At 39.6% G+C, this 22,521-nt stretch overlaps 1 protein-coding gene across 1 annotated transcript in view; it reads right to left on the reverse strand.

Annotated features, from left to right (window-relative positions):
* Baz1a (bromodomain adjacent to zinc finger domain 1A) overlaps nt 1-22,521 on the reverse strand; it is an 88,735-nt gene that overhangs the window by 53,737 nt on the left and 12,477 nt on the right. The window contains exon 3 of the mRNA XM_031357717.1: nt 6,429-6,572. Coding sequence (XP_031213577.1) covers nt 6,429-6,572 — 144 coding nt within the window. The remainder of the gene's footprint in view (nt 1-6,428; nt 6,573-22,521) is intronic.

Genomic DNA, 22,521 nt, shown 5'->3' on the forward strand with positions numbered 1-22,521 from the left:
CTCCATGTCTAGGTCTACACAGAGAAGAAATTTCACTGAACTTAAGTATCTCAATTGTTGCTGCTGACCCACCACAGCAAGGAACTGACAAGGACAGACCGGTTTCTATTTGTACAGTGACATGCTAACACCAAACATTATTCTTGGTGTTAAATCGCTGGTCCAGTTAGTCAGCCTTCTATACCAGGGGATTCAGTTAACCACACTTTTTTTTTTTTTTAAAGATTTATTTATTATTATATGTAAGTATACTGTTGCTGTCTTCAGACACACCAGAAGAGGCCATCAGATCTCATTACGGATGGCTGTGAGCCACCATGTGGTTGCTGGGATTTGAACTCAGGACCTTCAGAAGAGCAGTCAGTGCTCTTACCCGCTGAGCCATCTCATCAGCCCTCAGTTAACCACACTTAAAAGTATGTGGGCCAGATGTGGTGGTACATATCTGTAATCCCAGCCCTTTAAGGCTAGGGCAAATGGAATTGTATGAGTTCAAGGCCAGCCTGATCTAACATAAGGAGCTCCAGGCTGCATTGTGTGACCATGTCTCAAAAAACCAAGTATTTGGGGGTGGGGAGGCATGTGCATCTATACTAAGGGTACAGAAAGTTTTTCTCTGCCACTATTCTCTAAACAGTACGGTCTAATGCCTATTTACATAGCATGTACAGTGTATCTGAAATTACAAGTAATCTATGGATGAGTTAAGTACACATGTATATGCAAATACTATGCCACTTCATATAAGGAGCTCTATTGAGCATCTGCAACTTCTTTATTTGAGGAAAAGGGTGTTAGTGAGTTCCTGGAAATTTTCCATGGATACTGGAACAATTTATTCTATTTACTCACAACAAAATGTTACTTTATATAAATGTTTCTCTCTCATATGCATATGTATATATACACATATAATTTCTACCAAAAAGCAATGTATTTATATTTGATAAAGGGGAAAAAGTAAAATTTCAATAGTCTAGAAGTAACCAAAAACATCTACTGTATTTTCTTCTTCTTCTTTTTTTTTTAAGATTTATTTATTTATTAAAGTACACTGTAGCTATCTTCAGACACCCCAGAAGAGGGCATCAGATCTCATTATGGATGGTTGTGAGCCACCATGTGGTTGCTTCGGAAGAGCAGTCAGTGCTCTTACCCGCTCAGCCATCTCTCCAGCCCCCCTGTATTTTCAATATACAAGTTTCTTTTTAAGAAATTATCAAGTTATGTTCACTCTAACTCTTCTGCAATGAGAACCCACAAATGAGCGCTGCTTCAGCATCGACAGTTATTTACAATAATGCTCACACATACCTATTATATTTAATGCTCACCTCAACTTACGTATTACACTTTCATACATAGAACTACAAATAACAGAACAATTAGGGCCAGTTCTTTAAAAATATCTCTGCTGAGATGGCTGAACAGGTAAAGGTGTTTGATATCATCCAGCCCTGTGCCCCACATAGAAGGAAAGAACTAATCCTGTATACCAAACCTTCCCCCCACAAGACCACATCATCTTAACTTTGGACTGCCATAACAATCCAGTTATCATGACAGCCAGATTATAATAAGGAATTCAATGAATGTAAAATCTTGAAATAAGTCAGGTGGAGCATATATATATAACTCTAGTACTCAGGAGACGGAGGCAGGAGGATAGCAAGTCTATACCCAGACTAAGTTATAGTAAGTTTGATGGTAGCTTGAGCTAACATAGAAGGATCCTCCTATCTCAAGAAAACAAAGATTTATATATATTATCTGTATAGTTATATCATTATTACATTAATTATATTACAATATAATTATAATTATTATTATAGTTACATATTAATATATTAACAAGTATGCATTATATTTTTATCCAGAGGTTTCTGAAATAATTACCTCTCCTTTTGCTCCTACAATCACCACAAGGATAATATATTATTCAATATATTTAGTAATGATTTTTTCAGCCTACTTCAACTCTAGATGGTTTCTGTTTAGAGATGGCCCCATAAGCCCTTGGTTCATGCAACAGTTTGGGGGAGAGCGATGGCTCTGCAGCTGAGAGAGCTTGCTGCTCACGCTTGGAGAGGACCCAGATTCAATTCCACAAACCCACATATTGGTCCACAACTATCTGTAAACCCCAGTTCCAGGAAACTCAACACCATTCTCCACCCTACTCCAACCTCCAAGCACACGCTGCACAGACAAACATGGAGACAAAAACAGAAAACCTATACACAGAAAATAAATAAAAAGTTTTAAAAAGTTTTTTTGGCAGCTTTATCATACAGCAGAGTATATTAGAAATGACCTAAACCTAACTATACTGTCTGGAAATCAACTGAATAAACTTACCCATACTTGCTACACCTTACTCAGACAGTATGCTGTGAATATTTTAGCCAAGATTATCTATCAGTTTAGCTCAGTTTTCAGAGATCCTGTGGTTATAGATAAATTTCAGCATTTGGCTACTGATAGGACCATTAGGACCACTGGGTAACAATTACATACTCTGGTTTCATCACCTCTAAAACAGTTCAAATGTTTATCTAGTACTACAAAGAGCCAAGAAGTTAACTTTCATAAAAAACTTGAAATACCTAGGATGAATAAATTAATTCTAAACTCATGGTGTAACTTCTTATGTGTGCTACAGAAGGGCTCTAGTGTTATCTCCACCTATTCTAAAGTCTCAAAGGCTCTGAGCCAAGCATGATGCTAGATATTTACAATTCCAGCACTTACAAGGCAGACACAGAAGGATCTCTGTGAGTTCCAGGCCATCCAGGCCAGGGCTACACAGTGAGATCCTGTCTTAAAACAGAAACAAATTGAACAGAGTCAAAGATTATGAAGATGTCCAAAGCTTCGGTATACACAAACTGTGCTTTGTGATGGGAAGGACCAAGAGGGATTCTTTGAGGAATGTAGTTTAAAAAGCGTGTGTGGGGCTGAGAAGATAGCTCAAGAGTTAAGAACACTGGCTGTCCTTCCAGAGGACTTGGCTTCAAATACCAGCACCCACATGGCAGCTTACAATTGTCAGTTCCAGAGGATTAGATGCTCTCTTAAACATGCATGCAGACAAAACACCCATATATAAGAAATAATTTCTAAAACGAAGCATGTGTGCATGTTTGGGGAGGGGAGACAGGGGGAGAGGTAGAGATCTGATCTCCAAAATCTTGATGACTATTAACCAATAAACACTGATCTATGAAGAAATGGTGTTTGGGTGATCAGTCTACTGTCCATGTCCAGACTGTTCTGAAGGAATGCAACTTTATGTTTATGTGAACTATAAGGCATCCCTAGTTAACTATTTTCCTTTATAAGAGTTGCCATGACCATGGTGACTCTTCACAGCAGTAGAACCCTAACTAGGACATAAGCTAGTACCAGGGACTAGGGTATCGCTGTGATAGGCCTGGCCATGCTTTTGTTTGGAGGAATGTAGACTTTGGATTAGAAAAGCAGTTGAAAGCTTTCATGGGGTTTACTAGTAGGAACATGGAAAGACAGTGGTACGAGGATGACTTGAACTATTGAGGTTAGGCTCAAGAGGTTTCAGAGAAGAATTTTAATATGTGGCCTAGAGACTGTTGTTAAGATATTTTGGTGAAGAATATGGCTGCTTTCTGCCCTTGTCCCAAAAGTCTCCCTGAGGCTAAATTGAAGAGTTTTGGATTAACTGCTTTAGCAGAGGAAATCTCAAAATGGCCTAGTATGGACTATGTGGTTACCAGTATTCACTCTTACACATATCTGTAACGAAAAGGAGCAAGCACAGAAAGGAAAAATACAAAATGCACATTTTGAGGAGAAAGGAGGCACCAGGAAGTGGGATGGAGCAAAGTCTAGTGTTCAAGGAGATAAACAGATTGAAGGAAAGCCTGACATTTGAAGGAATAAAGGACCTCAGGAAAAGAGCCTACCCAACTATGTTTCAATTTATAAAAGGAATGACAAAACACAAAGCTTGCAGCTGGTGTGCTGGTTGCAGCCTTTCATCTTAACACTCAGAAAGCAGAAGCAGGGAGATCTCGGAGTTTGAGGCCAGGCTGGTTTATATAGAGTTTTTGGACAGCCAAATTTTAGGGAGTGAAGGAAACCATTGAAAACAGAAAGCTAGCCAGGTGGTGGTGGTGAATGCCCTTAATCCCAGCACTTGGTTGCAGAGACAGGCAGGCAGATCTGTGAGTTCAAGGCCAAACTTGACTACAGCTTGAGTTCCAGAACAGCTAAGGCTACACAGAGAGACCCATTCTCTAGAAAAAACAAAAACAAAAACAAAACAAAACAACAAAAACCCAGAAAGCTGGTGAAGATGAAACAAGGGGGCCATGTCCCAGCCCCAGCAAGCAGCAGAACTTGGCAGCTTTAGCTATGGGGTTCTGGCTTTAGAGTCAAAGAATAGAAGAAATGGGGTTATGGAATCTCCCTCCACAGCCAAGGAAAGCCACTGAGGCCAGGCGTGAGTACAGATGTTCGTTCCCTGCATGGAGGCCTAGAGAGGCCATTGTGTGAAGTCATAAAGGTGAAGCCTAGATGCCTTGGAGACCTCAAAATGTTGGGGATGCCAGAGAACTGGAGTACCTGCAGAGGAGAGCTGCTCTAACAGAGAGTGGAAACAGCCAAAGAGAGAGAAGAGTGTTGTAGTTAACAGAGCTGAAAAGACTTGGAGAACTGAAGAGTGTTTCAACATCAGACATGGGGATGCAGAGATTGGCATTTTCCCTGCTGGTTTCATCTTGCTTTGGCCCAGTATTTCCTTACTGTGTTCCCGTTCTTCTCTGTTGGCACCACAATGTATATCCTGTGTCGTTATATTTTGGAAGTATGTGATCTCCTTTTTCATTTTGATTTTACAGATTACAGATAAGAGATTGCTTGAACTTCAAAAGAATTTTTGAACTTTTAATCTGTTATATATTATGGAGACTTTTGAAGTTGGACTAAATGGCATAATGGTATGGCTATACGCATATATGGCCAAGGAGTAAAATGAAGTGATTTGGTGATGGTACAGCTACCATGGAAAACAGCTAAAACTAAATATAGTAGATGGAGAGCTATCTCAGTGGGGGAGGTATTTATTGTACAAGTATAAAAACCTGCAGTTGATCCCTAACACCTATGTAACAGAGGGGAATATAGTGGCCTGCACTTGGAATCCCAGTGCTAGAGAGGCAAGACAGGGCAAACTTCCAGGGCTTTCTGCCCAGCCAGCCCAGTGAGCTCCAGGTCCTAATGGGAAAACCTGTTTCAAAAAATAAGACATGACATATGAGGAGGACTGGAACTTAAGGCTGTACTCTGGCCTCCAAATATGTGAACATATATCTGTACACACATGCATGTAATACTATACATATCTACAAAATAAAATTTTTAAAAAAATTAGCAACAAAAACCAAAATACACCCTTGGGATCTAGCATTCATACTCCTTGATATTTACCCAAATGTGCAAAAAGCTTACACCAACACTAAAGCCTGCCATATATGTTCACATCAGTTTTTATTTGAAATTGCCAACACACAGAAGCAAAAAAAAATGTCCTTCATCCAACACTTGAGAAGCAGAGGCAGGTGGATCTCTGTGAGTTCAAGGCCAGCCTGGTCTACAGAGTGAGTTCCAGGACAGCAAGGACTACACAGAGAAACTCTGACTCAAAACAAACAAACAAACATGTCCTTCAGTAGCTAAGTGAAAAACAGGGTATAAAGAGTAGAGTATTAGGCTGGTAAGGTGACAAAGCAAGCAAAGACACTTTCCCCAAGGACCTGATGACCTAAGTTCTATACCCAGACCCACATGGTGGAAGGCAAAAACTGGATCCCACATATCTTATGACTGCCCTAGGCAAGCTGTAGCACACACGCACCAACACGCATGAACAAACAAAACAATGTAATAAGTTTTTAAGATAATGCAGTATTATTCCATACAAGGTTCTTATAAAAGAGACACAGTGAAAAGTTGAATGCATATGCTCAAGTTAAAGAAGCCAGCCTGGAAAGCTACTTGTGTGACAGTGTGGAAACAACAGAAGAGTGAGTGGTTGACAGGAATCACAGGAACAGAGAGTGAGACCATCTTGTGTGGTAGCTGGGGCTTGCCCACATCTGTGAGGCTCTAGGGTCAATCCTCAGCAAACAAGAAACAAACTGTTTTGTTTGGTTTTTGGAGAGACTGTCTGACTATTGAGCCCAAAGGCATGTGCGCTGTCATACCCGGCTAGGGGAACTGTTCTTAAGCAGCTAACTAGGTTTACATTTTGAAAATTCTAACATCTGCTGTTGAAACAGATAATTTAAGGATAGTATACCACAGTATGACTAGAAAAGGAAAGGCAGAAAAGAAAATTTATATTTCAATAGACGATCACCAATCTGCTAGCTAAAGGACAAACTACTCACCCATGTTGAAAAGAGCTGCTTTGTGTTTCTGAGTCATCACTGTCACTGATGACAATCGTTTCTCCATCAACACTGCTCATATGTCCATTAGCAAAACCATTTTGATGCAATGGAGGGAGGACTTCCAAGATTCTACATTGCAGCCTGAAACACAGAATCACAAAATGCAAGTCATGTTAGATGAGTTCTGTGTCTAGTTGTAACAGGGTCTAAAAGAGACATATCTTACTAGCAATATAACCCAAATTCATTCATAAACTACACAGTCTATGTTTTGAAGACTATGGCTAACTAAATAATTCAATTAAAAAGAAAACATGACATCTAATTTTAAAATTCAGTTGGTCTGATTCTTGAGCTAGTGACATGGCCCAGCTGGTACAGTGCCTGCCAGCATACACTGGGCTCGACCTCCAGTACTGCACACAATAACAGTAACAAAAGAGCATGATTTCCGCTGTGTTTCCAGAGGAGATGGAGCTGTGTATCAGTGGGACTGGAGGCAGATTTGCCCTCTATGTTGGCAGCTAAAACCCAGTTAACTCCTCCCATATCATACTTAACAAAAGGCAGAGAACCAGTAAACTCACTTTCTTGCTGGTCACCTACTCCACCCTGGAAGAAGAGAGCTCTGAGATCTCTGGGCTCTGGTCCTGCAGCACCCTTCCTGCTGTTCTCAGACAGGCCTTCAGCTTGAGACTGACAACTGCACCCTCAGCCTCCTGAGTCTGCCTTCAGATATGGACCACAATGTTATACTCCCAGCCTCCGGTAATCCACTTGTCAGATAGCTGAGTGTGAGAACTATGCTTTTGGAACCCAGGGGCCAATTCTCTTACATCTGCTTCTCTCTTCATCATCTGCAAATATATTTTCTATCTGGAGAACTGTGATTAATACAATTATTTATCTTTTTAAATCTAGTGAGTCTAAATTGTCTTTTAGGAATTACATTAGAGAGAATTTCAATATGTATATGAGGCTAGCCTCAAACTTTTGATTCATCTGTTTCAGCCTGTGGAGTACTCAGGCACATGCAATAACCCAGTCAGTAATTACACTCTTAACTAAAGTAACTGCTTCCAAAAAAAAAAAAAAAAAAATCAAGTATCATCCAGGGGATGATGGCATATGTCTTTAACCCCAGCACTTGGAGGCAGAAGCAGGCAGATCTCTATGAGTATGCAGCCAGCTTGGTAAACATTGTTTTAAGATAGGCAGGGGTACATAGAGAAGCCTTGTGTCAAAAAAATCAAAAAAGGAAAAAAAAAGAAAGAAAAAAATCAAGTATTTGTATATAACACCACCTAGAATGAGTCCTATAGTTCTTCAAAAAGCCAATGTTTTAAATTCTGTAAGTCTCTTGACCACATTTTTTATTTTTTATCATAAATCTAGTGATTTTTTTTTTGATATCTGGAAATTTTTCTATTCCCTAATTCTGTAACCACCATTCTGGTGTTCCCTTAATAAACAACAAAGCAAAACAAAACAAAAACCCCCAAGCCAAAAACCTACTATTATAATTGTTATTTTAGAATGCTGGGGTTCAAACTTGGGCTTATTATATGAACTGTACTATAAGACACATTCCCAGTCCTAATTTGGCTTCTTTTTACTCTGCACAAAACTTCTGGATTATATGGGACCAATTTCTGACTCCTTTACTAATTAAAATACTACTTAATCCATTACTATTGTATCAACTTTCAGTGACAGAAAAAAAATTGTCACTTGCTTTTGCCGTAATCCCTCTAGCTCCAACTTCACTTCTAGTTTTTGGAATCAATCTACACATACAAACCACACACACCATATACACATTAAAAAAGATAATCATGGGGCTGGCGAGATGGCTCAGTGGTAAGAGCACTGACTGCTCTTCCGAAGGTCCTGAGTTCGGATCCCAGCAAACACATGGTGGCTCACAACCAACTGTAATGAGATCTGACGCCTTCTTCTGGTGCGTCTGAAGACAGCTACAGTGAATTACGCTTATGCTGGAGCGAGTGGGGCCAGCAGAAGGTCCTGAGTTCAATTCCCAGCAGCACACACACATGATAGCTCACAGCCATGCCATCTGTACAGCTACAGTGTACTCATACACATAAAATAAATAAAACTAAATCTTAAAAAAAAAAAAGATAACCATTTTTCACATGGCCAGATATCTATACTGAATAAAATTTCTTCTCCTTTCTGAATTCAACCTTGTGTCCCCATGGCAGAAGGAAAGAATCTATTCCTGGAAGCTATTCAATGACCCCATGCACTTTGGCATAAACAGACGCATGCATGCACACAATGTGAACATTGAGGCACATGCCCATAACCCCATCACTAGGAAAGCTGAAGCACAGGAAGGGTGAGTTTAATGGCAGCCTGGGCTATATACAGATAATCTATCTCAAAAGGAATTGGACATGATGCATATAAGATGGATGAATCTTGAAAACACTTATGCTAAATGAAAAGGCTGGGCACCAAATACAACAAAATGTAGGATTTTATATTAGTTTCTAGAACAAGAAAACTCACAGCCGGGCAGTGGCGGCGCATGCCTTTACTCCCAGCACTTGGGAGGCAGAGGCAGGTGGATTTCTGAGTTCAAGGCCAGCCTGGTCTACACAGTGAGTTCTAGGACAGCCAGGGCTACATAGAGAAACCCTGTCTTGAACCCTCCCACATACAAAAAAACCAAGAAAGCTCAGAGAAAGGAGCCAGATGAGTGGATTCCAGGAAGCCTGAGTGGCAGGGGCTGGGGGTGGGAGTAACTGGAAACCCATAAAGATTGCAACCACACACAGGTTTCCTTCTAGGTGTTGAAAGTTTTCTAAAATTAGATTGTGGTAAAGGTTGGATAGCAGTATGTCTTTTTTTGATGATGTTGTTGGTTTGTTTGTTTTTTGAGACAGGGTTTTTCTGAGTAGCCCTGGCTGTCCTGGAACTCACTCTGTAGACCAGGCTAGCCTCGAACTCAGAAATCCGCCTGCCTCTGCCTCCCAAATGCTGGGATTAAAGACATGCGCCACCACCACCTGGCTAGCAGTATGTCTTAAAGACGCATTTAACAATACACATTTTATGGGCAGTGGTGGTACATGCCTTTAATCCCAGCACTTGGGAGGCAGAGGCAGGCGGGTTTCTAAGTTTGAAGCCAGCCTGGTCTACAGAGTGAGTTCTAGGACAGCCAGGGCTATACAGAGAAACCCTGTCTTGGAAAAAAAAAATACACATTTTAGATAGGCTAATTTTATGAAAAGTAAAACATATATCCAAGTTACTGAAACACTGACAGTTGGGACTGGAGAAATGGGTCAGTGGTTAAGAGCCCTTGTTGTTCTTCTAAAGGACTGGAGGGTTCAGTTCCCAGCACTCACAGATCAGCTCACAACCGTCTGTAACATAGTGCACAGACAGAAATGTAGGCAAAACACTCATATATATAAATAAAAAAAATAACAGGTAAAGCAGGCATGTAGAAATAGTAACTGAAGAAGCAAGAGCCAGTACTGGTGGATCTCATCCATGTCTGTCTGCAGCTCTGAGGCACTCGAGGGCAGTCTCAGTAAGAGTAAGCATATACCTTTCTAGTAATGAGCTAATTCCCTGTCCTTTGAGGAAAGGTGGGTCCATGTTAGATACTGTGCTATTCATTTGCATATCTCATTCAATAAACAAGGCTGTGCATAGTGTGTGTGTGTGTGTGTGTGTGTGTGTGTGTGGTGTGTGTGTGTGTGTTGGTACCAGCATTCACAGGACTATTCATTTGCCAGCTCTTCTCCTAGGGAAAATAGTAATTAATATATATTTTTATATATCTAGGGCTTAGGAAGATGCCTCATGAGTTAACAGTTCACACTGCTCTTATGGTAGACCTGAGTTGAGTTCCCAGTACTGACATCAGCTGGCTCACAGGTGCCTGTAACTCAAGCTCCAGAGGAATCCAATATCTCTGTCCTCTGCAGACACCTGAATTCATGTACACAAACCCATATGCACATATGTAATTTAAAATATATAAATTTAAAATAAATAAATAAATCTTTTATTTATTTATATATAAATAAAATCTTTATTTATTTTATATATAAATAAAATAAATAAATAAATCTTTTTAAGGGACTGGATAGGTCAGCAGTTAAGAACACTTACTGCTCTTGCAGAGGACCTGATTTCAATCCCAGTACCCACATCAGGATGCTCAAAGCTATCTGTAATTCCTGCTCCAAGAAGATCCAACACCTCTGGCTTCCTCGGGCATCTAATTCATGTGCACACACCCGCACACAGATACACACACATAATTCTTTAAAAATTCAAAATCATAATCACTGAGCCATCTCAATATTTAGGAGCAGTTGCTGCTCATGCAGAGGACCGAGGTTTAGTTCCCCAGTCCACATTTCGGCTTCTAACACCATTGCAGGGGATCTAATGCATGAAGTGTCCATGCACACATACAGTGGTCACACATAAATATAAAAGTGAGTCTTTTAAAAGATTGAAGAATAGACATTCCTAACTCATTCTAGAAAACCTGAGATAGAATAAACACATGAAGAGTTCTTACAGCTGAAAGAAGAACAATTAACTTTTAAAAAATTAGTAGGTCTGAGTAGACACTTCTCAAAGATATAAATGGCAAAGAGCATAAAAAGATGCTTGACTCTTCTGTAAAGCATAGACTCAACAATCATAGCAAGTAATAGACCATATCCAACAAGGTGGCATTTACCTCAAGAGCAAAATTTAACATTAAACAAGTCCTGGTAAGGCTGTAAAAAAATTAAAAATTGAAAAAGGAATTTAGATACTTGAATACCAGTGTTTCCAGTAGACAAAACATGGAATCAACCAAAAAGTCCACTGACAGATAAACAAAATGTGGTTATATAAACACAAGAGAATAATAACCTGACATAGAAAGAATAACCTTCTAACACATCCTACAAAAGGGCAAATACTTGAGCCTACTTACATGAAGTATATAAAACAAGCAAGTTCACCGACAGAAAGTAGAACCAAGGTTAGCAGGGGCAGGGAGGAAGGGCAGAATGGGAAGTGATTGCCTAAGAGTACAGAGTTTCTGTTTGGAATGATGAAAACGCTCTGGAAACAGTGGTGATGGTTATACAACGCTGTGAAAACCACTGAATTTCATAATTAAAATGATTGAAATGGTAAAGGTTTTTTTTATACAAAGCATAAACCTATGCTATTGTCCTAACAGAAAAGCCTGGGAAAAATTCAATGAACACACCCAACATTGCCAGCAAATCGATTTTCACACTGGCTGACAGAGATAAAGCAAAGTTTCTAAAGAGAAAAAAACTGCAAGAAGTAATATCCAAACCTTTGGGTAGTGGTATAATGTACTGATAAGATCTGGAACTTGAAGAAATGAAAGTAATCAAATAGATTATTTTTTTTTATTTCCTTCTTTCCTTTCTTTCTCTTTTTGACAGGATCTAGCTATTACATTCACTTTTGAAGACTTAAATCTCATATCCAGGCTTCATAATAACCAGTCTTCACATGGCAATGAAGGAAACTTCTCAGGAAACCTGTGACCAGTACTACTCCTCACTGGTAAAGCCCATGTGTTACTGATGATACTGATGGTGATGGTCATGAGAGGGATGCACCTACATATTTGGTGCAGGGTCTAAAAGTAATCTTCAGATCATCAGAGGGAACAGTCTAACCACAATAGGGCATACTGCACTGCAAGAGTTTGAAGTATTCATCTCTTTAAAAGCAACAGAAAGAACAATTTCCTGACAGAATTCGGGAGACGGAAACCAGTACAGTATTGCAACACTGCCTAGAATGTAATACATATTTAATATATCAATTACATTAACTATTGTCAATATTGCTATTAGCTATGTACCACACCCAAACCATAGGTACTACTCTTTTTTTAAAAAAACTTTTTTTTTTTCTTTTCAGAGACAGGGTTTCTCTGTATAGATCTGTCTGTCCTGGAACTCACTCTGTAGACCAGGCTGGCCTCGAACTCAGAAATCCGCCTGCCTCTGCCTCCCAAGTGCTGGGATTAAAGGTATGCGCCACCACTGCCCATCCACAGGTACTACTCTACACTAGGCCTTATTTGGCTCAATGTCAGTTACTCAAAATGACAAATCAGTATCTAATAGATTTCTACAGAATTAGCTTAAATGTCTTTCAGATCCACTTGCTACTATTTCTTCATTCCAGTGAATCCAAAGATTATTGAGATACAAAAAAGTTTAAGAGACTCACAAAATAATTATCAATGGCAATATAGATTTCAAGTCATATTTGTTTTAGAAATTGGAAAATTATCTTAATAATCATGACCTACAAAGTGGCAATCCCTAGCACCTCAATCACTTGCTCATTTGAGGGACAAGAGAGAAGTTGATGTAGCTTTACATGTATAGCATTTAGGGGCGAGGGGGCTTGTAGTGACAGAAATGCTATGTATCCAAACTATATCAATTCCTGTCAATATCCTGTTATTGTTATCATAATTTTGCAAGACAATATCATTGGGAAGAACTTTATTGTCTTATAGTGTTATATGAAGCAATAATTATCTCAAAACAGTAATTTAATTTTAAGATGATAATAAATATAAAGATATTAACTCTGATTACAAGTATTTATTCCATAGATGAGAAATAAATCAATAAGGGATGAAAATAATGGATACTCTGTATGTTACTTTTAGAATAAGCCCAAAGTCAAAGGCCAGCCTGGGCTACATAGTGGAATCTATCTCAAAAAAATAAAAACAAAGTCTACTAGTATAGTTCTTGGGAACTGGTAAAGGCCCCTGTCACCAAGCTTGTTAACTTGAGTTTAGTCCCAGAATCCACACAATGGTAGGAAACAACACCTACAAGTTGCCCTTCGATTTCCATGTGGGAGGCCCCCCACCCACATAAATAAATATAAAAATAAAAACAACTATCCTGAGTAGTTTTTAAATTAAAATTTATTTTATCAGGCACTGTTATATGCCTGTAATCCTAGCTACTTCGATACTGAAGGAGTAGTAAGATCATGTGTTCAATTCTAACCCAGGAAACAAAGCAAGCTCTCATTTCGGAAAGCAAGCAAGCAAGCAAAGAAAAGCTATCATTATCTTAGGGTCATCCAGAACCAATGAAAGAAGCGTTAGGATGTTAAGACATGCACTCCTCCTCCAGGCACTAGCAGTCTGGCCTTATAGTTCATCTGTGTTGCTATGACAAACACCCTGACAGAAAACCAAGTGAGGAGAGGGGGACTTATTTTAACTCCCAATCCAGACCTATAGTTCATTATTTTGTAGAAGTCAAAGGCAGGAACTCAAGCAGCTTGTCATATTATAGCCACAGTCAAGGACAAAGAGAAAATAAAACATCCTTCCTTGCTCGTCTTAGGAATCTTGTCTTAAGAAATCCCTGCCCACGGAAGTGTGCCACCTGCAACGAACTGGGTCTTCCTTTATCAATTAACAACCAATTCCCAAGCCATGCCTGCAAATCAATATGATGTAGGCAACCCTTCACTAAGACTCCCTTCTCAAGCCATACAGCTTTTAATCCCAGAGCACAGGTATCCCTATTGGAGACCAACCTGGTCCACATAGGAAGTTCAGGACATCAAGGCCTACATAGAGGACTTTGTCTCAAAACAAGAAAACCAAAACAATGAGGCAAAACAACAAAAGCAACCAAACAAACAAAACCCAAAAAGTCTTCCTTCTAGGGAGAATATTGGTTCTGTCAGCTTGACAATAAAAACTAATCAGCACAAGCTTAAAAGATCAGTTGTAAGGCAGACTGGAGGCGGTGGCATACACCTTTAATCCCAGCACTCAGGAAACTGAGGCAGATAGTGAGTTCAAGGCCAGTCTGGTCTAGAGTGAGCTCCAGGACTAAAGCCTCTCTTGAAAAATCAACTAAACAAACAAAACAAAACTGATCAGTAGTCTATGTTAGCCAGATTAAAGCCTTAAAAAACAAAAAAACAAAATAGTGGGTGGGAGCTGGGGAGATGGCTCAGAGATTAAGGTTAGGAGCACTGATGCTGTTGCAAAGGACCTGGGTTCAGTTACCAGCACCCCCATGATGGCCCTCTTCTGACCTCTATGGGCAGCAAGCATGCATATACTGATAAGCAGGCAAAACACTCATGTGCATAAAATAAACTTTTAATTAGGATGTTGCTAGAAGCCTCCCTCCTGCATTCCTGTCTAATAAGCCCCTTCCCCATCTAAACCCCAACCCCCGCTGTGTGTGTGTGTGTGTGTGTGTGTGTGTGTGAGAGAGAGAGAGAGAGAGAGAGAGAGAGAGAGAGAGAGAGAGAGAGAGAGAGAGAGCCCTTTAAACTTCTAATCAAACTAAAGAGGGATAATATATCTGTAATTTCAGGCAAGCCAATCAAAAGTTCAAGGTCATCCTTAGTTATGTAACAGATATAAAGGCAGCCTGGGTTACATGACACCTTGTCACTTTGTTTTTGTTTTTCCAAACAGGGTTTCTTTGTGTAGCCTAGCTGTCCTGGAACTCACTCTGTAGACCAGGCTGGCCTCGAACTCAGAAATCCACCTGCCTCAGCCTCCCAAGTGCTGGGATTAAAGGTGCATGCCACTACTGCCTGACTGACACCTTGTCACTTACAAAGAAACAAAATCCCATTTCTAGTTAATCCTTTTCCAAAAATGTCTTATCAATCTTACCAGGACCCAGTCATAGGTATATGTTTAAATCAAAATAACGCTAAGTATTCCATTTATGTTCTCAATATGAATACATTTTACTCATGAATTGCATTAAAGGTAGTAATATAGAAAGAAGCTCAGGCTAGCAAGTACTTGCTGTTCAAAGCCAAGAACAGAGTTTGATCCCCCAGAACCAATTGAACCAATATTTCAGAGACAGACAATATTTCCCCATTACAGAGTTGGCCTTGCCCCTGAGACACAAAGATACAGGTCAGAGTGAACTGATTTGGCAGTAGTGGGTGCCTGCTCTTCAATTCTGGCAATGTGGATACTGCTGTCATTAATGGCCCCTTCACTGACCTCACTACATGGTCTACATACACATTCCAGTATGATCTTATCCACAGAAAGTCTATGTCAAGGCTGAGAAAGGGAAACTTAACCAATGGGAAGGCTACCTTCATCTTCTAGAACAAGATTCCATCAATATCAAATAGGGTGATACTGGTGCCTTCACTACCATGAAGAAGATCGGAGCCAAAGTGTCATTAATCTTTTCTCCTCAGCTGTTCCCTCCATGTTTGTGATAGGCCTGAACTACAGAAAGTATTGACAACTCAAAATAGCCAGCAATGCCTCCTGTACTATCAACTGCTCAGCAACAACTGGCCAAGGTTACCCATGACAATTTTATGGAAGGACTCATGACCATGCCATCACCACTGCCCCGAAGACTATAGGTGGGCCTATGGAAAACTGTGGTGGTGACCACAGGGTGCCCAGAACATCATCCCTGCACCCACAGGGACTCCCAAGACTGTGGGCAAGGTCATCCCAGAACTGAATGAGCTCACTGCTGGGGCTTTCTGGGTTCCTACTGCCAATGTCTGTTGAGGGTCTGACCTGAAGATTTGAGAAGACTGCCAGGCACAACGGCCGGCAAGAAGGTGGTAAAGCAAGCATCAGAGGGCTCACTAAGGGCACCCTGGGCTAGCTATTCTGAGAACCAGGTTGCCTCCTGTGATTTTCTGTGATATGCATTCCTCCATCTTTGGTGCTGGTGTGTGCTGGCATTGCCTTCAATGACCACTTTACCAAAATCATTCCTGATATACTATAACAACAAATTTGGCTACAATGCCAGGATAGTGGACCTTATGGTCTATGTGGCCTCCAAGGAGTAAGCAGCCCTGGACCCGGCAAAAACACAGGTGAAGAGAGAGGCCCTTGGCTGCTGAGGAGTCTCTGTCCCAAATGAGACCCCAGCACTGAGCATCTCCCCCTCACAGCTTCCATACTGGACCTATGGAAGAAGGGGAGGGACTTAGGTAAACCCACTCTCTTAAATACCATCAATAATGTTCATTGCAGTGGGGGGAAGAGTTGGGCAAGTATGTGCTTGTAAGCCCAGCTTTGTGAGGCTGAGACAGGAATCCATGGGGTCCACTATCCAGCCAGCCTGGCTTAGATGGTAAGTGAGTTCCGGGCCAGTGAGGGACCTGTCTCAATATGATAGCACTTGAGGAGTGACTACTGGGACCATACACTGAAGACATGTAAACATATAAGAAGTCCATGAAAAAAATGTCCATTTTCTCACTTCTAATTCTATCACATCCTGAGTGCCCACTCCTTCATGTCTTTGTTCAAATTTTCTTTTATTAGTTCAATAGTTGAAATGTTAAGAGTAGTAGTATGTTAGCTACTTTTCTCTTTTCCTTTTTTTTTGAGACAAAGCCTCACTATGCACAGCCCAAGCAGGCCTGGGATTTACAACATAGACCTTGCTGGCCTTATCTTGCAGGGACCCTCCCAGCTCTGCCTCACAACTATGACAAAACTATGGACAAGCACCACCATTTTCCATCTGTGGGTCACCATATGATGCTAAAACTGATGCTAACTTACAAGGTTAAAAGAATTCTATAATATTTACTTTCCAAGGTAGTTTGAAAAACAATATTGAAGTGTAATAGCTTACGCTTTTTTTACTAAATATTTTTTAAAAAGTTAATTCCATGGGGCTGGAGAGATGACTCAGCAGTTAAGAGCACATACTACTACTTTTGTAGAAGAACCAGATTTGATTCCCAGTTCCTACAAGCCAGCTCACAACTGCCCAGCCCCAGGGAATCTGATAGTCTCTTCTGGCCCCCATACATAATACAGTAGTCTCACACACACATAGGCAAGCAAACATACACATAAAATCTCTTTTAAAATTCTTTAAAACTTAAGCCCAAATAGAACAGGGATCATATTTAGGAGACCCCCTAGAGATCATTTAAACACTCTAGTACAAATCTAAAGCTGCTATGTTACTTATTAGACCTAGGCTAGGAAAGTCAGTCAGCTAAAAGTCTGACATTATCGAAAGTCAGTGCAGTGTAAGCCAGGGATGGCAGTGTATAGAAACAGTCCCGGTAACTCAGGAGGCTGACTGGGAGAAGCAGTTGAGATCGTGGCCTCCAGGTCAGCATGGGAAACAGTGAGATTTTACCTAAAACCAAAGTGAGCATGCAGGAGAGGAAAGGGGTTATTTTCAAAGAACTAATAGCAGGTTAGTAAAAGAAATACTTTTCTGCAGCCTTGGAGAAGGGCAATATCCAGTGATAGTCTTAATGAGCCAACAGTTTAATCAGTTTCTACAAAACCAATTAGAAACAGTATACATTTAAGTGCCTTGGTAGGTTTGCTTGTTTCTGAGAAAGGTTCTCCCTAGGCTGCCCCAACCTTCCATGTACTGGGATAACAGATGTGCCGCCAGCCCATCCAACTATTCCTAAGTGAAAAATCAGCTTGCTACTTTCTAAATTAGTACAATACAGGAAAAAGTAAATTGTATATTCAATTTGACTGATAGTTCTGAAATGGACTCCAAACCTTTCACATATCTTTGATATGTTATTTTAATAAGTAAAATTATATAGCAGAATTATATTGGCATCTAGAGTTTGATTTATTGCTAGGGCTTCCCAAATAACACAGAGTGTGTGTGAGTGTATATGTGTGTGTGGTGTGTGTGTCTGTGTGTGTGTGGTGTGTATGTATGTGTGTATATATATGTAGAAAAGGGAGGATGGAGATATATCAAGATCTTATTTTAATAGAAAGAACAGATTTTAAAAATTCATACTCTGAACAAATAAAGCATATAGCATTTTAAAAAAAATTCTGGGACAATTAAATCTGACCATGAAAAGTAAAATGAGAGCACCTAGTGCTGGGCCTGCCAGACCTGCAGGCTCAACACTTTCCTCTCTGTTTTCAGTTCTGTAATGTTCTAATTCTAGCACCTTGCATAGAGACTCAGCCAGTATACTTTCCCCAGTTTCTCCTCTAGTATTAGTGGTCACTTCTTGATGCTGTCAGTGTGCTTTAGAAGTACATTTTGCCATCTGTTGTTTCAAATCTACTGTGAACTCTTCCAGCTCCCAGAATACCTTAACTATATGCCTTTTAAAACAGTTTTTTATCTTTTAGTGAGTTATATTCAGTAAGTTACAGGACAATGTGAGGCCACCTTTTTTTTTTTAAAGACAGTAGAAGTTGACCTCTGCACACACCCCAACCAAACCCCCCCAAAACAACAAACCAAATAAAAAAACAAAACCCCCAAACAATCAATTTCAAAATGATACTATAAAACTGTGTAGTTGGGGATGGACATGGCAGTAGTTAGGGCTGGGCACAGTGACACATGCCTTTAATCTCACCAGCTGGAAGGCAGAGGCAGGTGATCTTTTTAAGTTTGAGGCTAGCTTGCTCTACATAGTAAGTTCAAGTCAGCCAGAGGCTACACAGTGAGACCTTGTCTCTAAACAAGCAAACAAAAACCTGGAGGGAGCTGGAGAAATGGCTCAGAGATTAAGACCCTTGATGCTCTTGCAAAGGACCAAGGTTTGTAATTCACAGCACCAACATGGTGGCTCACAACCACTCAACTCCAGGTCCAGGGAATCCATCACTACTACCTTCTGACTTCCAAAAGGTATCAGGTATGTAAATAGTGTACAGACAAGCATACAGACAGAACATTCTTATATATAAAGTAAGTAAATCTAAACAATGACAAAACCAAACCAAACAAAGAAACTATGGTGGATGCCTACAATTCTCAGCACTTCCAAGGTTGGTGCAGGAGGATTCAAACTTAAAGGTATCTTCAGCCACATTTCAAGTTTGAGTAGACACCTGAGCTACATGAAACCTTGTCTCAAAAAATGTGTCAGGGAAGTGGACTCAGTCAGTAAAATGTTCACTGTGTAAACATGAGGAACCCAGTTTCAACTCCTAGCACCCATATAAAATATGACAAAGCAAAATGTGCTTGTAATCCTGTGCAGGGGATAGCAAATCCTGACAGATCTCTAGTTCATCGGCCATCTGCTCATTGGCTCACCCACACCTGTACACACAACCACAAACTTGCACAAACATGCATATGTGCACACAAATAAAGTGGAAAGTGATTGAGGGAGACCCTGAATGTCGATTCCATACATGTGAATACATACATACTCCCAAATAAAAATGATTCTATATGTGAGACAGTTATAGCACCAAACTTCTTCTTCTTTTTTTTTTTTTTTTTAGTATTTTTGATTTTAATATTTATTAAATCAGTAGGAAATAACATCAGTATTTTATGGTGTTTGCTTATATAAATTTTGAGATGAAGGAAGTAAAAGGGAAACAGTCATTTATAAAACCACACTAATAGGTAGCCATAATTCTCTTGTACACTGATTTCCTTTGTGCTTTTTCCCTCAAAAAACCCAGATTCATTGTGATTCTGAGCCTCTCACAGTTTATATCCTCTCTAGTCTTTCGGGCTGTGGAAAATAGAGGAATAAGTACTATAGTGTCAGATTGGTAAGATACAAAATAATAAAATTTATCACATTCATCAACAACTGTCAGAACATAGCCACATGACTCTATGTGCTACAGAAGATGCTGGGAAGGAAATTCTAACTATATCCCAGAAGAAAAAAAAAATGGTATTTTAAACTATAATCTTGATTATCATTGAGTTTTGCAATATTGTGATTTTATGCTTTTTCATCTCGGGCTCTTTGTTCTTCGAAATAGTGACTTTGAGGGTTCTTACATACTAACAAATGGTTAGATCAAAACTTTGCCTCTGTTCTCCAACTAGCCCATATCTCAATAATCCAGTTTACTCTCTTCTAAGTAGCACCAAACTTCTAATGTTAGTATGAGAGTCAGGTCAATAGGCTCTTGTGAATGGTCCAAAGGATTGGTATTGCCCATTCTTCTAGAAGACTTACTATCTTAAACACACTGAAATTATTAATTTATTCTTAAATAAGTCTGTTTTTCAATTAGTATTTCCATGGATAGATGCTCACTCTAGGCACCTCCTTCAGTTTGGTCTATACTGTATAGTATTTCTTTATTTACTTATTTAGATAGCGTCTCATTATGTCACCCAGGATGACTTTGAACTTCTGGTCATCTTGCCTCAGCCTTTCAGGGATGAGGTCACAGTGTCATGCTGGCAGCTATTTATTCTTTACTTTATTTGAGGAAGCAGTGACTCTTTCCTAGATGCACAGATTTTTCCCTCTTTTTGGGAAAGCAGCAGGTGGATATGATTTGTGATTCACTTCACAAATGGACTTGAAGGAGAGGAGTTAAGTATCTGTTTTCAAGTCTCTCAGGGCTACAAGACGGGAGATCTGGCTCTAAGTTACAACCGTATAGGCAGTGCAGTACAGTAGCCCTATCTCTCTCAAGAGAAAGAGAATGAACCATAAGACCCCTACTTTAAGACTTTAAAATATTATCAAGACACTTATATATAAAATAGCATTAATATATATACAGTTAAAAGATTCACATTTATTGTGTCCATGCATCCTGTGAGGCAAACCTATATAGCAAAGATTCACTATATATAGTGATTTATTATAGATTTAAAAAAAGATCACAGAGAGATAGTAGTTAAGAGCATTTGCTCCTCTTGCTCTCAAAGAGAACCCCAAGTTTGACTCACAGCACCCATGTGGAGACTCACAACCATTTACAATTTCAGGGATCCAACACCCTCTTCTGGCCTCCACAGGCACCAAGAACATGTACAGATATATATTCAGGTAAAAATTCATAAAATTTACTCTAAATTCCAGTATCTCTCCATGGATGTATGCCTTGCCCTCATGATCCCAGCCTCAGCCTACTGAGTAGCAGAGAATACAGGCACATGCAACTATGCGCACCTATATACATTATTGTTAAAGAACATCACTTGAATGTTATATCTAACAAAGGGAAAACTTTAGGCATGATCTCAAAAATGGCTAAACCCAGCACTGGGAGGTGGGGACAAAATCAGGAGTAAAAGGTCATCTTTGGTTGATGGCAAGTTGAAGGCCAGCCTGAGATATACAAGACCCAGTCTCAAAAAAATGGGGGTGGAGGTGCTGCAGGGAAAAGTTGGTGGTTGTTTAAGAGCACTTTTGCCCTTATAGGACTTGGTTTTGGTTGTTAGCACCCACATGGACTCTAACCACCATCTGTATTACAGTTCCAAGGAAACTAAAGTCCTCTTTTGATCTCTGTGAGAACTAGGCATGCATGTGCAGGTATTTATATGCAAAGCATTCATACACTTAAAATAAGTAAAATTCAATAAAATTTTTAAAAGGCCAATATAGGGTGCTATGTGTATGGTTCAATGTGTAAAGGGCTTGCCTGACAAGCCTGACAACCTGAGATTGATACCCAGGACCCACGTGGTGCAAGAAAAGGACTTACCCTCTCAATCCCCTGGGGATACAGATATAGGGTTTCAACTATCCCAGATTGAGTCAGCTATGTAGCAAAGAATGGCCTTGAACTCCTCCTGTCTTTACCTTACAGGATCTAGGTGTGTGGACACTGTAGGTGAGCACCACACATAGCTTATGGAGTGCTGGGGAGCAAACCAAGCATCTCAATAAAGGTATATGAAGTTTTTTAAGAGACAAAAATATTAAAAAGGTGGATACGTTCAAGATCTAGTTTTATTACATAAAATACTGAAAGCCATCAAAACATACAACTATATTTAAATTATTATTTAGTATGAGGCTATGGTAGATATCATTATTTTAGGTTCTTAAAATATGGATTGTCCATATAAATGGTTTATTTTATAGTAAATTAAGGAGAAGATGGCTTATATAGCAACATGATCTCAGATATATTTGAAGTAAAGGGTTATAGAGAACTTTACCTATTATATTAAAAGGAGGACTATGTATGTTTGTGCAGATATGTGATACATGCATGGACATATTTTTGGTGGCATCTAAGTGGAAATATATATATATATATATATATATGTATATATATATATATATATATATATATATATATATA

The sequence above is a fragment of the Mastomys coucha genome, unplaced genomic scaffold (assembly GCF_008632895.1).
Source record: "Mastomys coucha isolate ucsf_1 unplaced genomic scaffold, UCSF_Mcou_1 pScaffold6, whole genome shotgun sequence".
NCBI classification, from domain to species: Eukaryota; Metazoa; Chordata; class Mammalia; order Rodentia; family Muridae; genus Mastomys; species Mastomys coucha.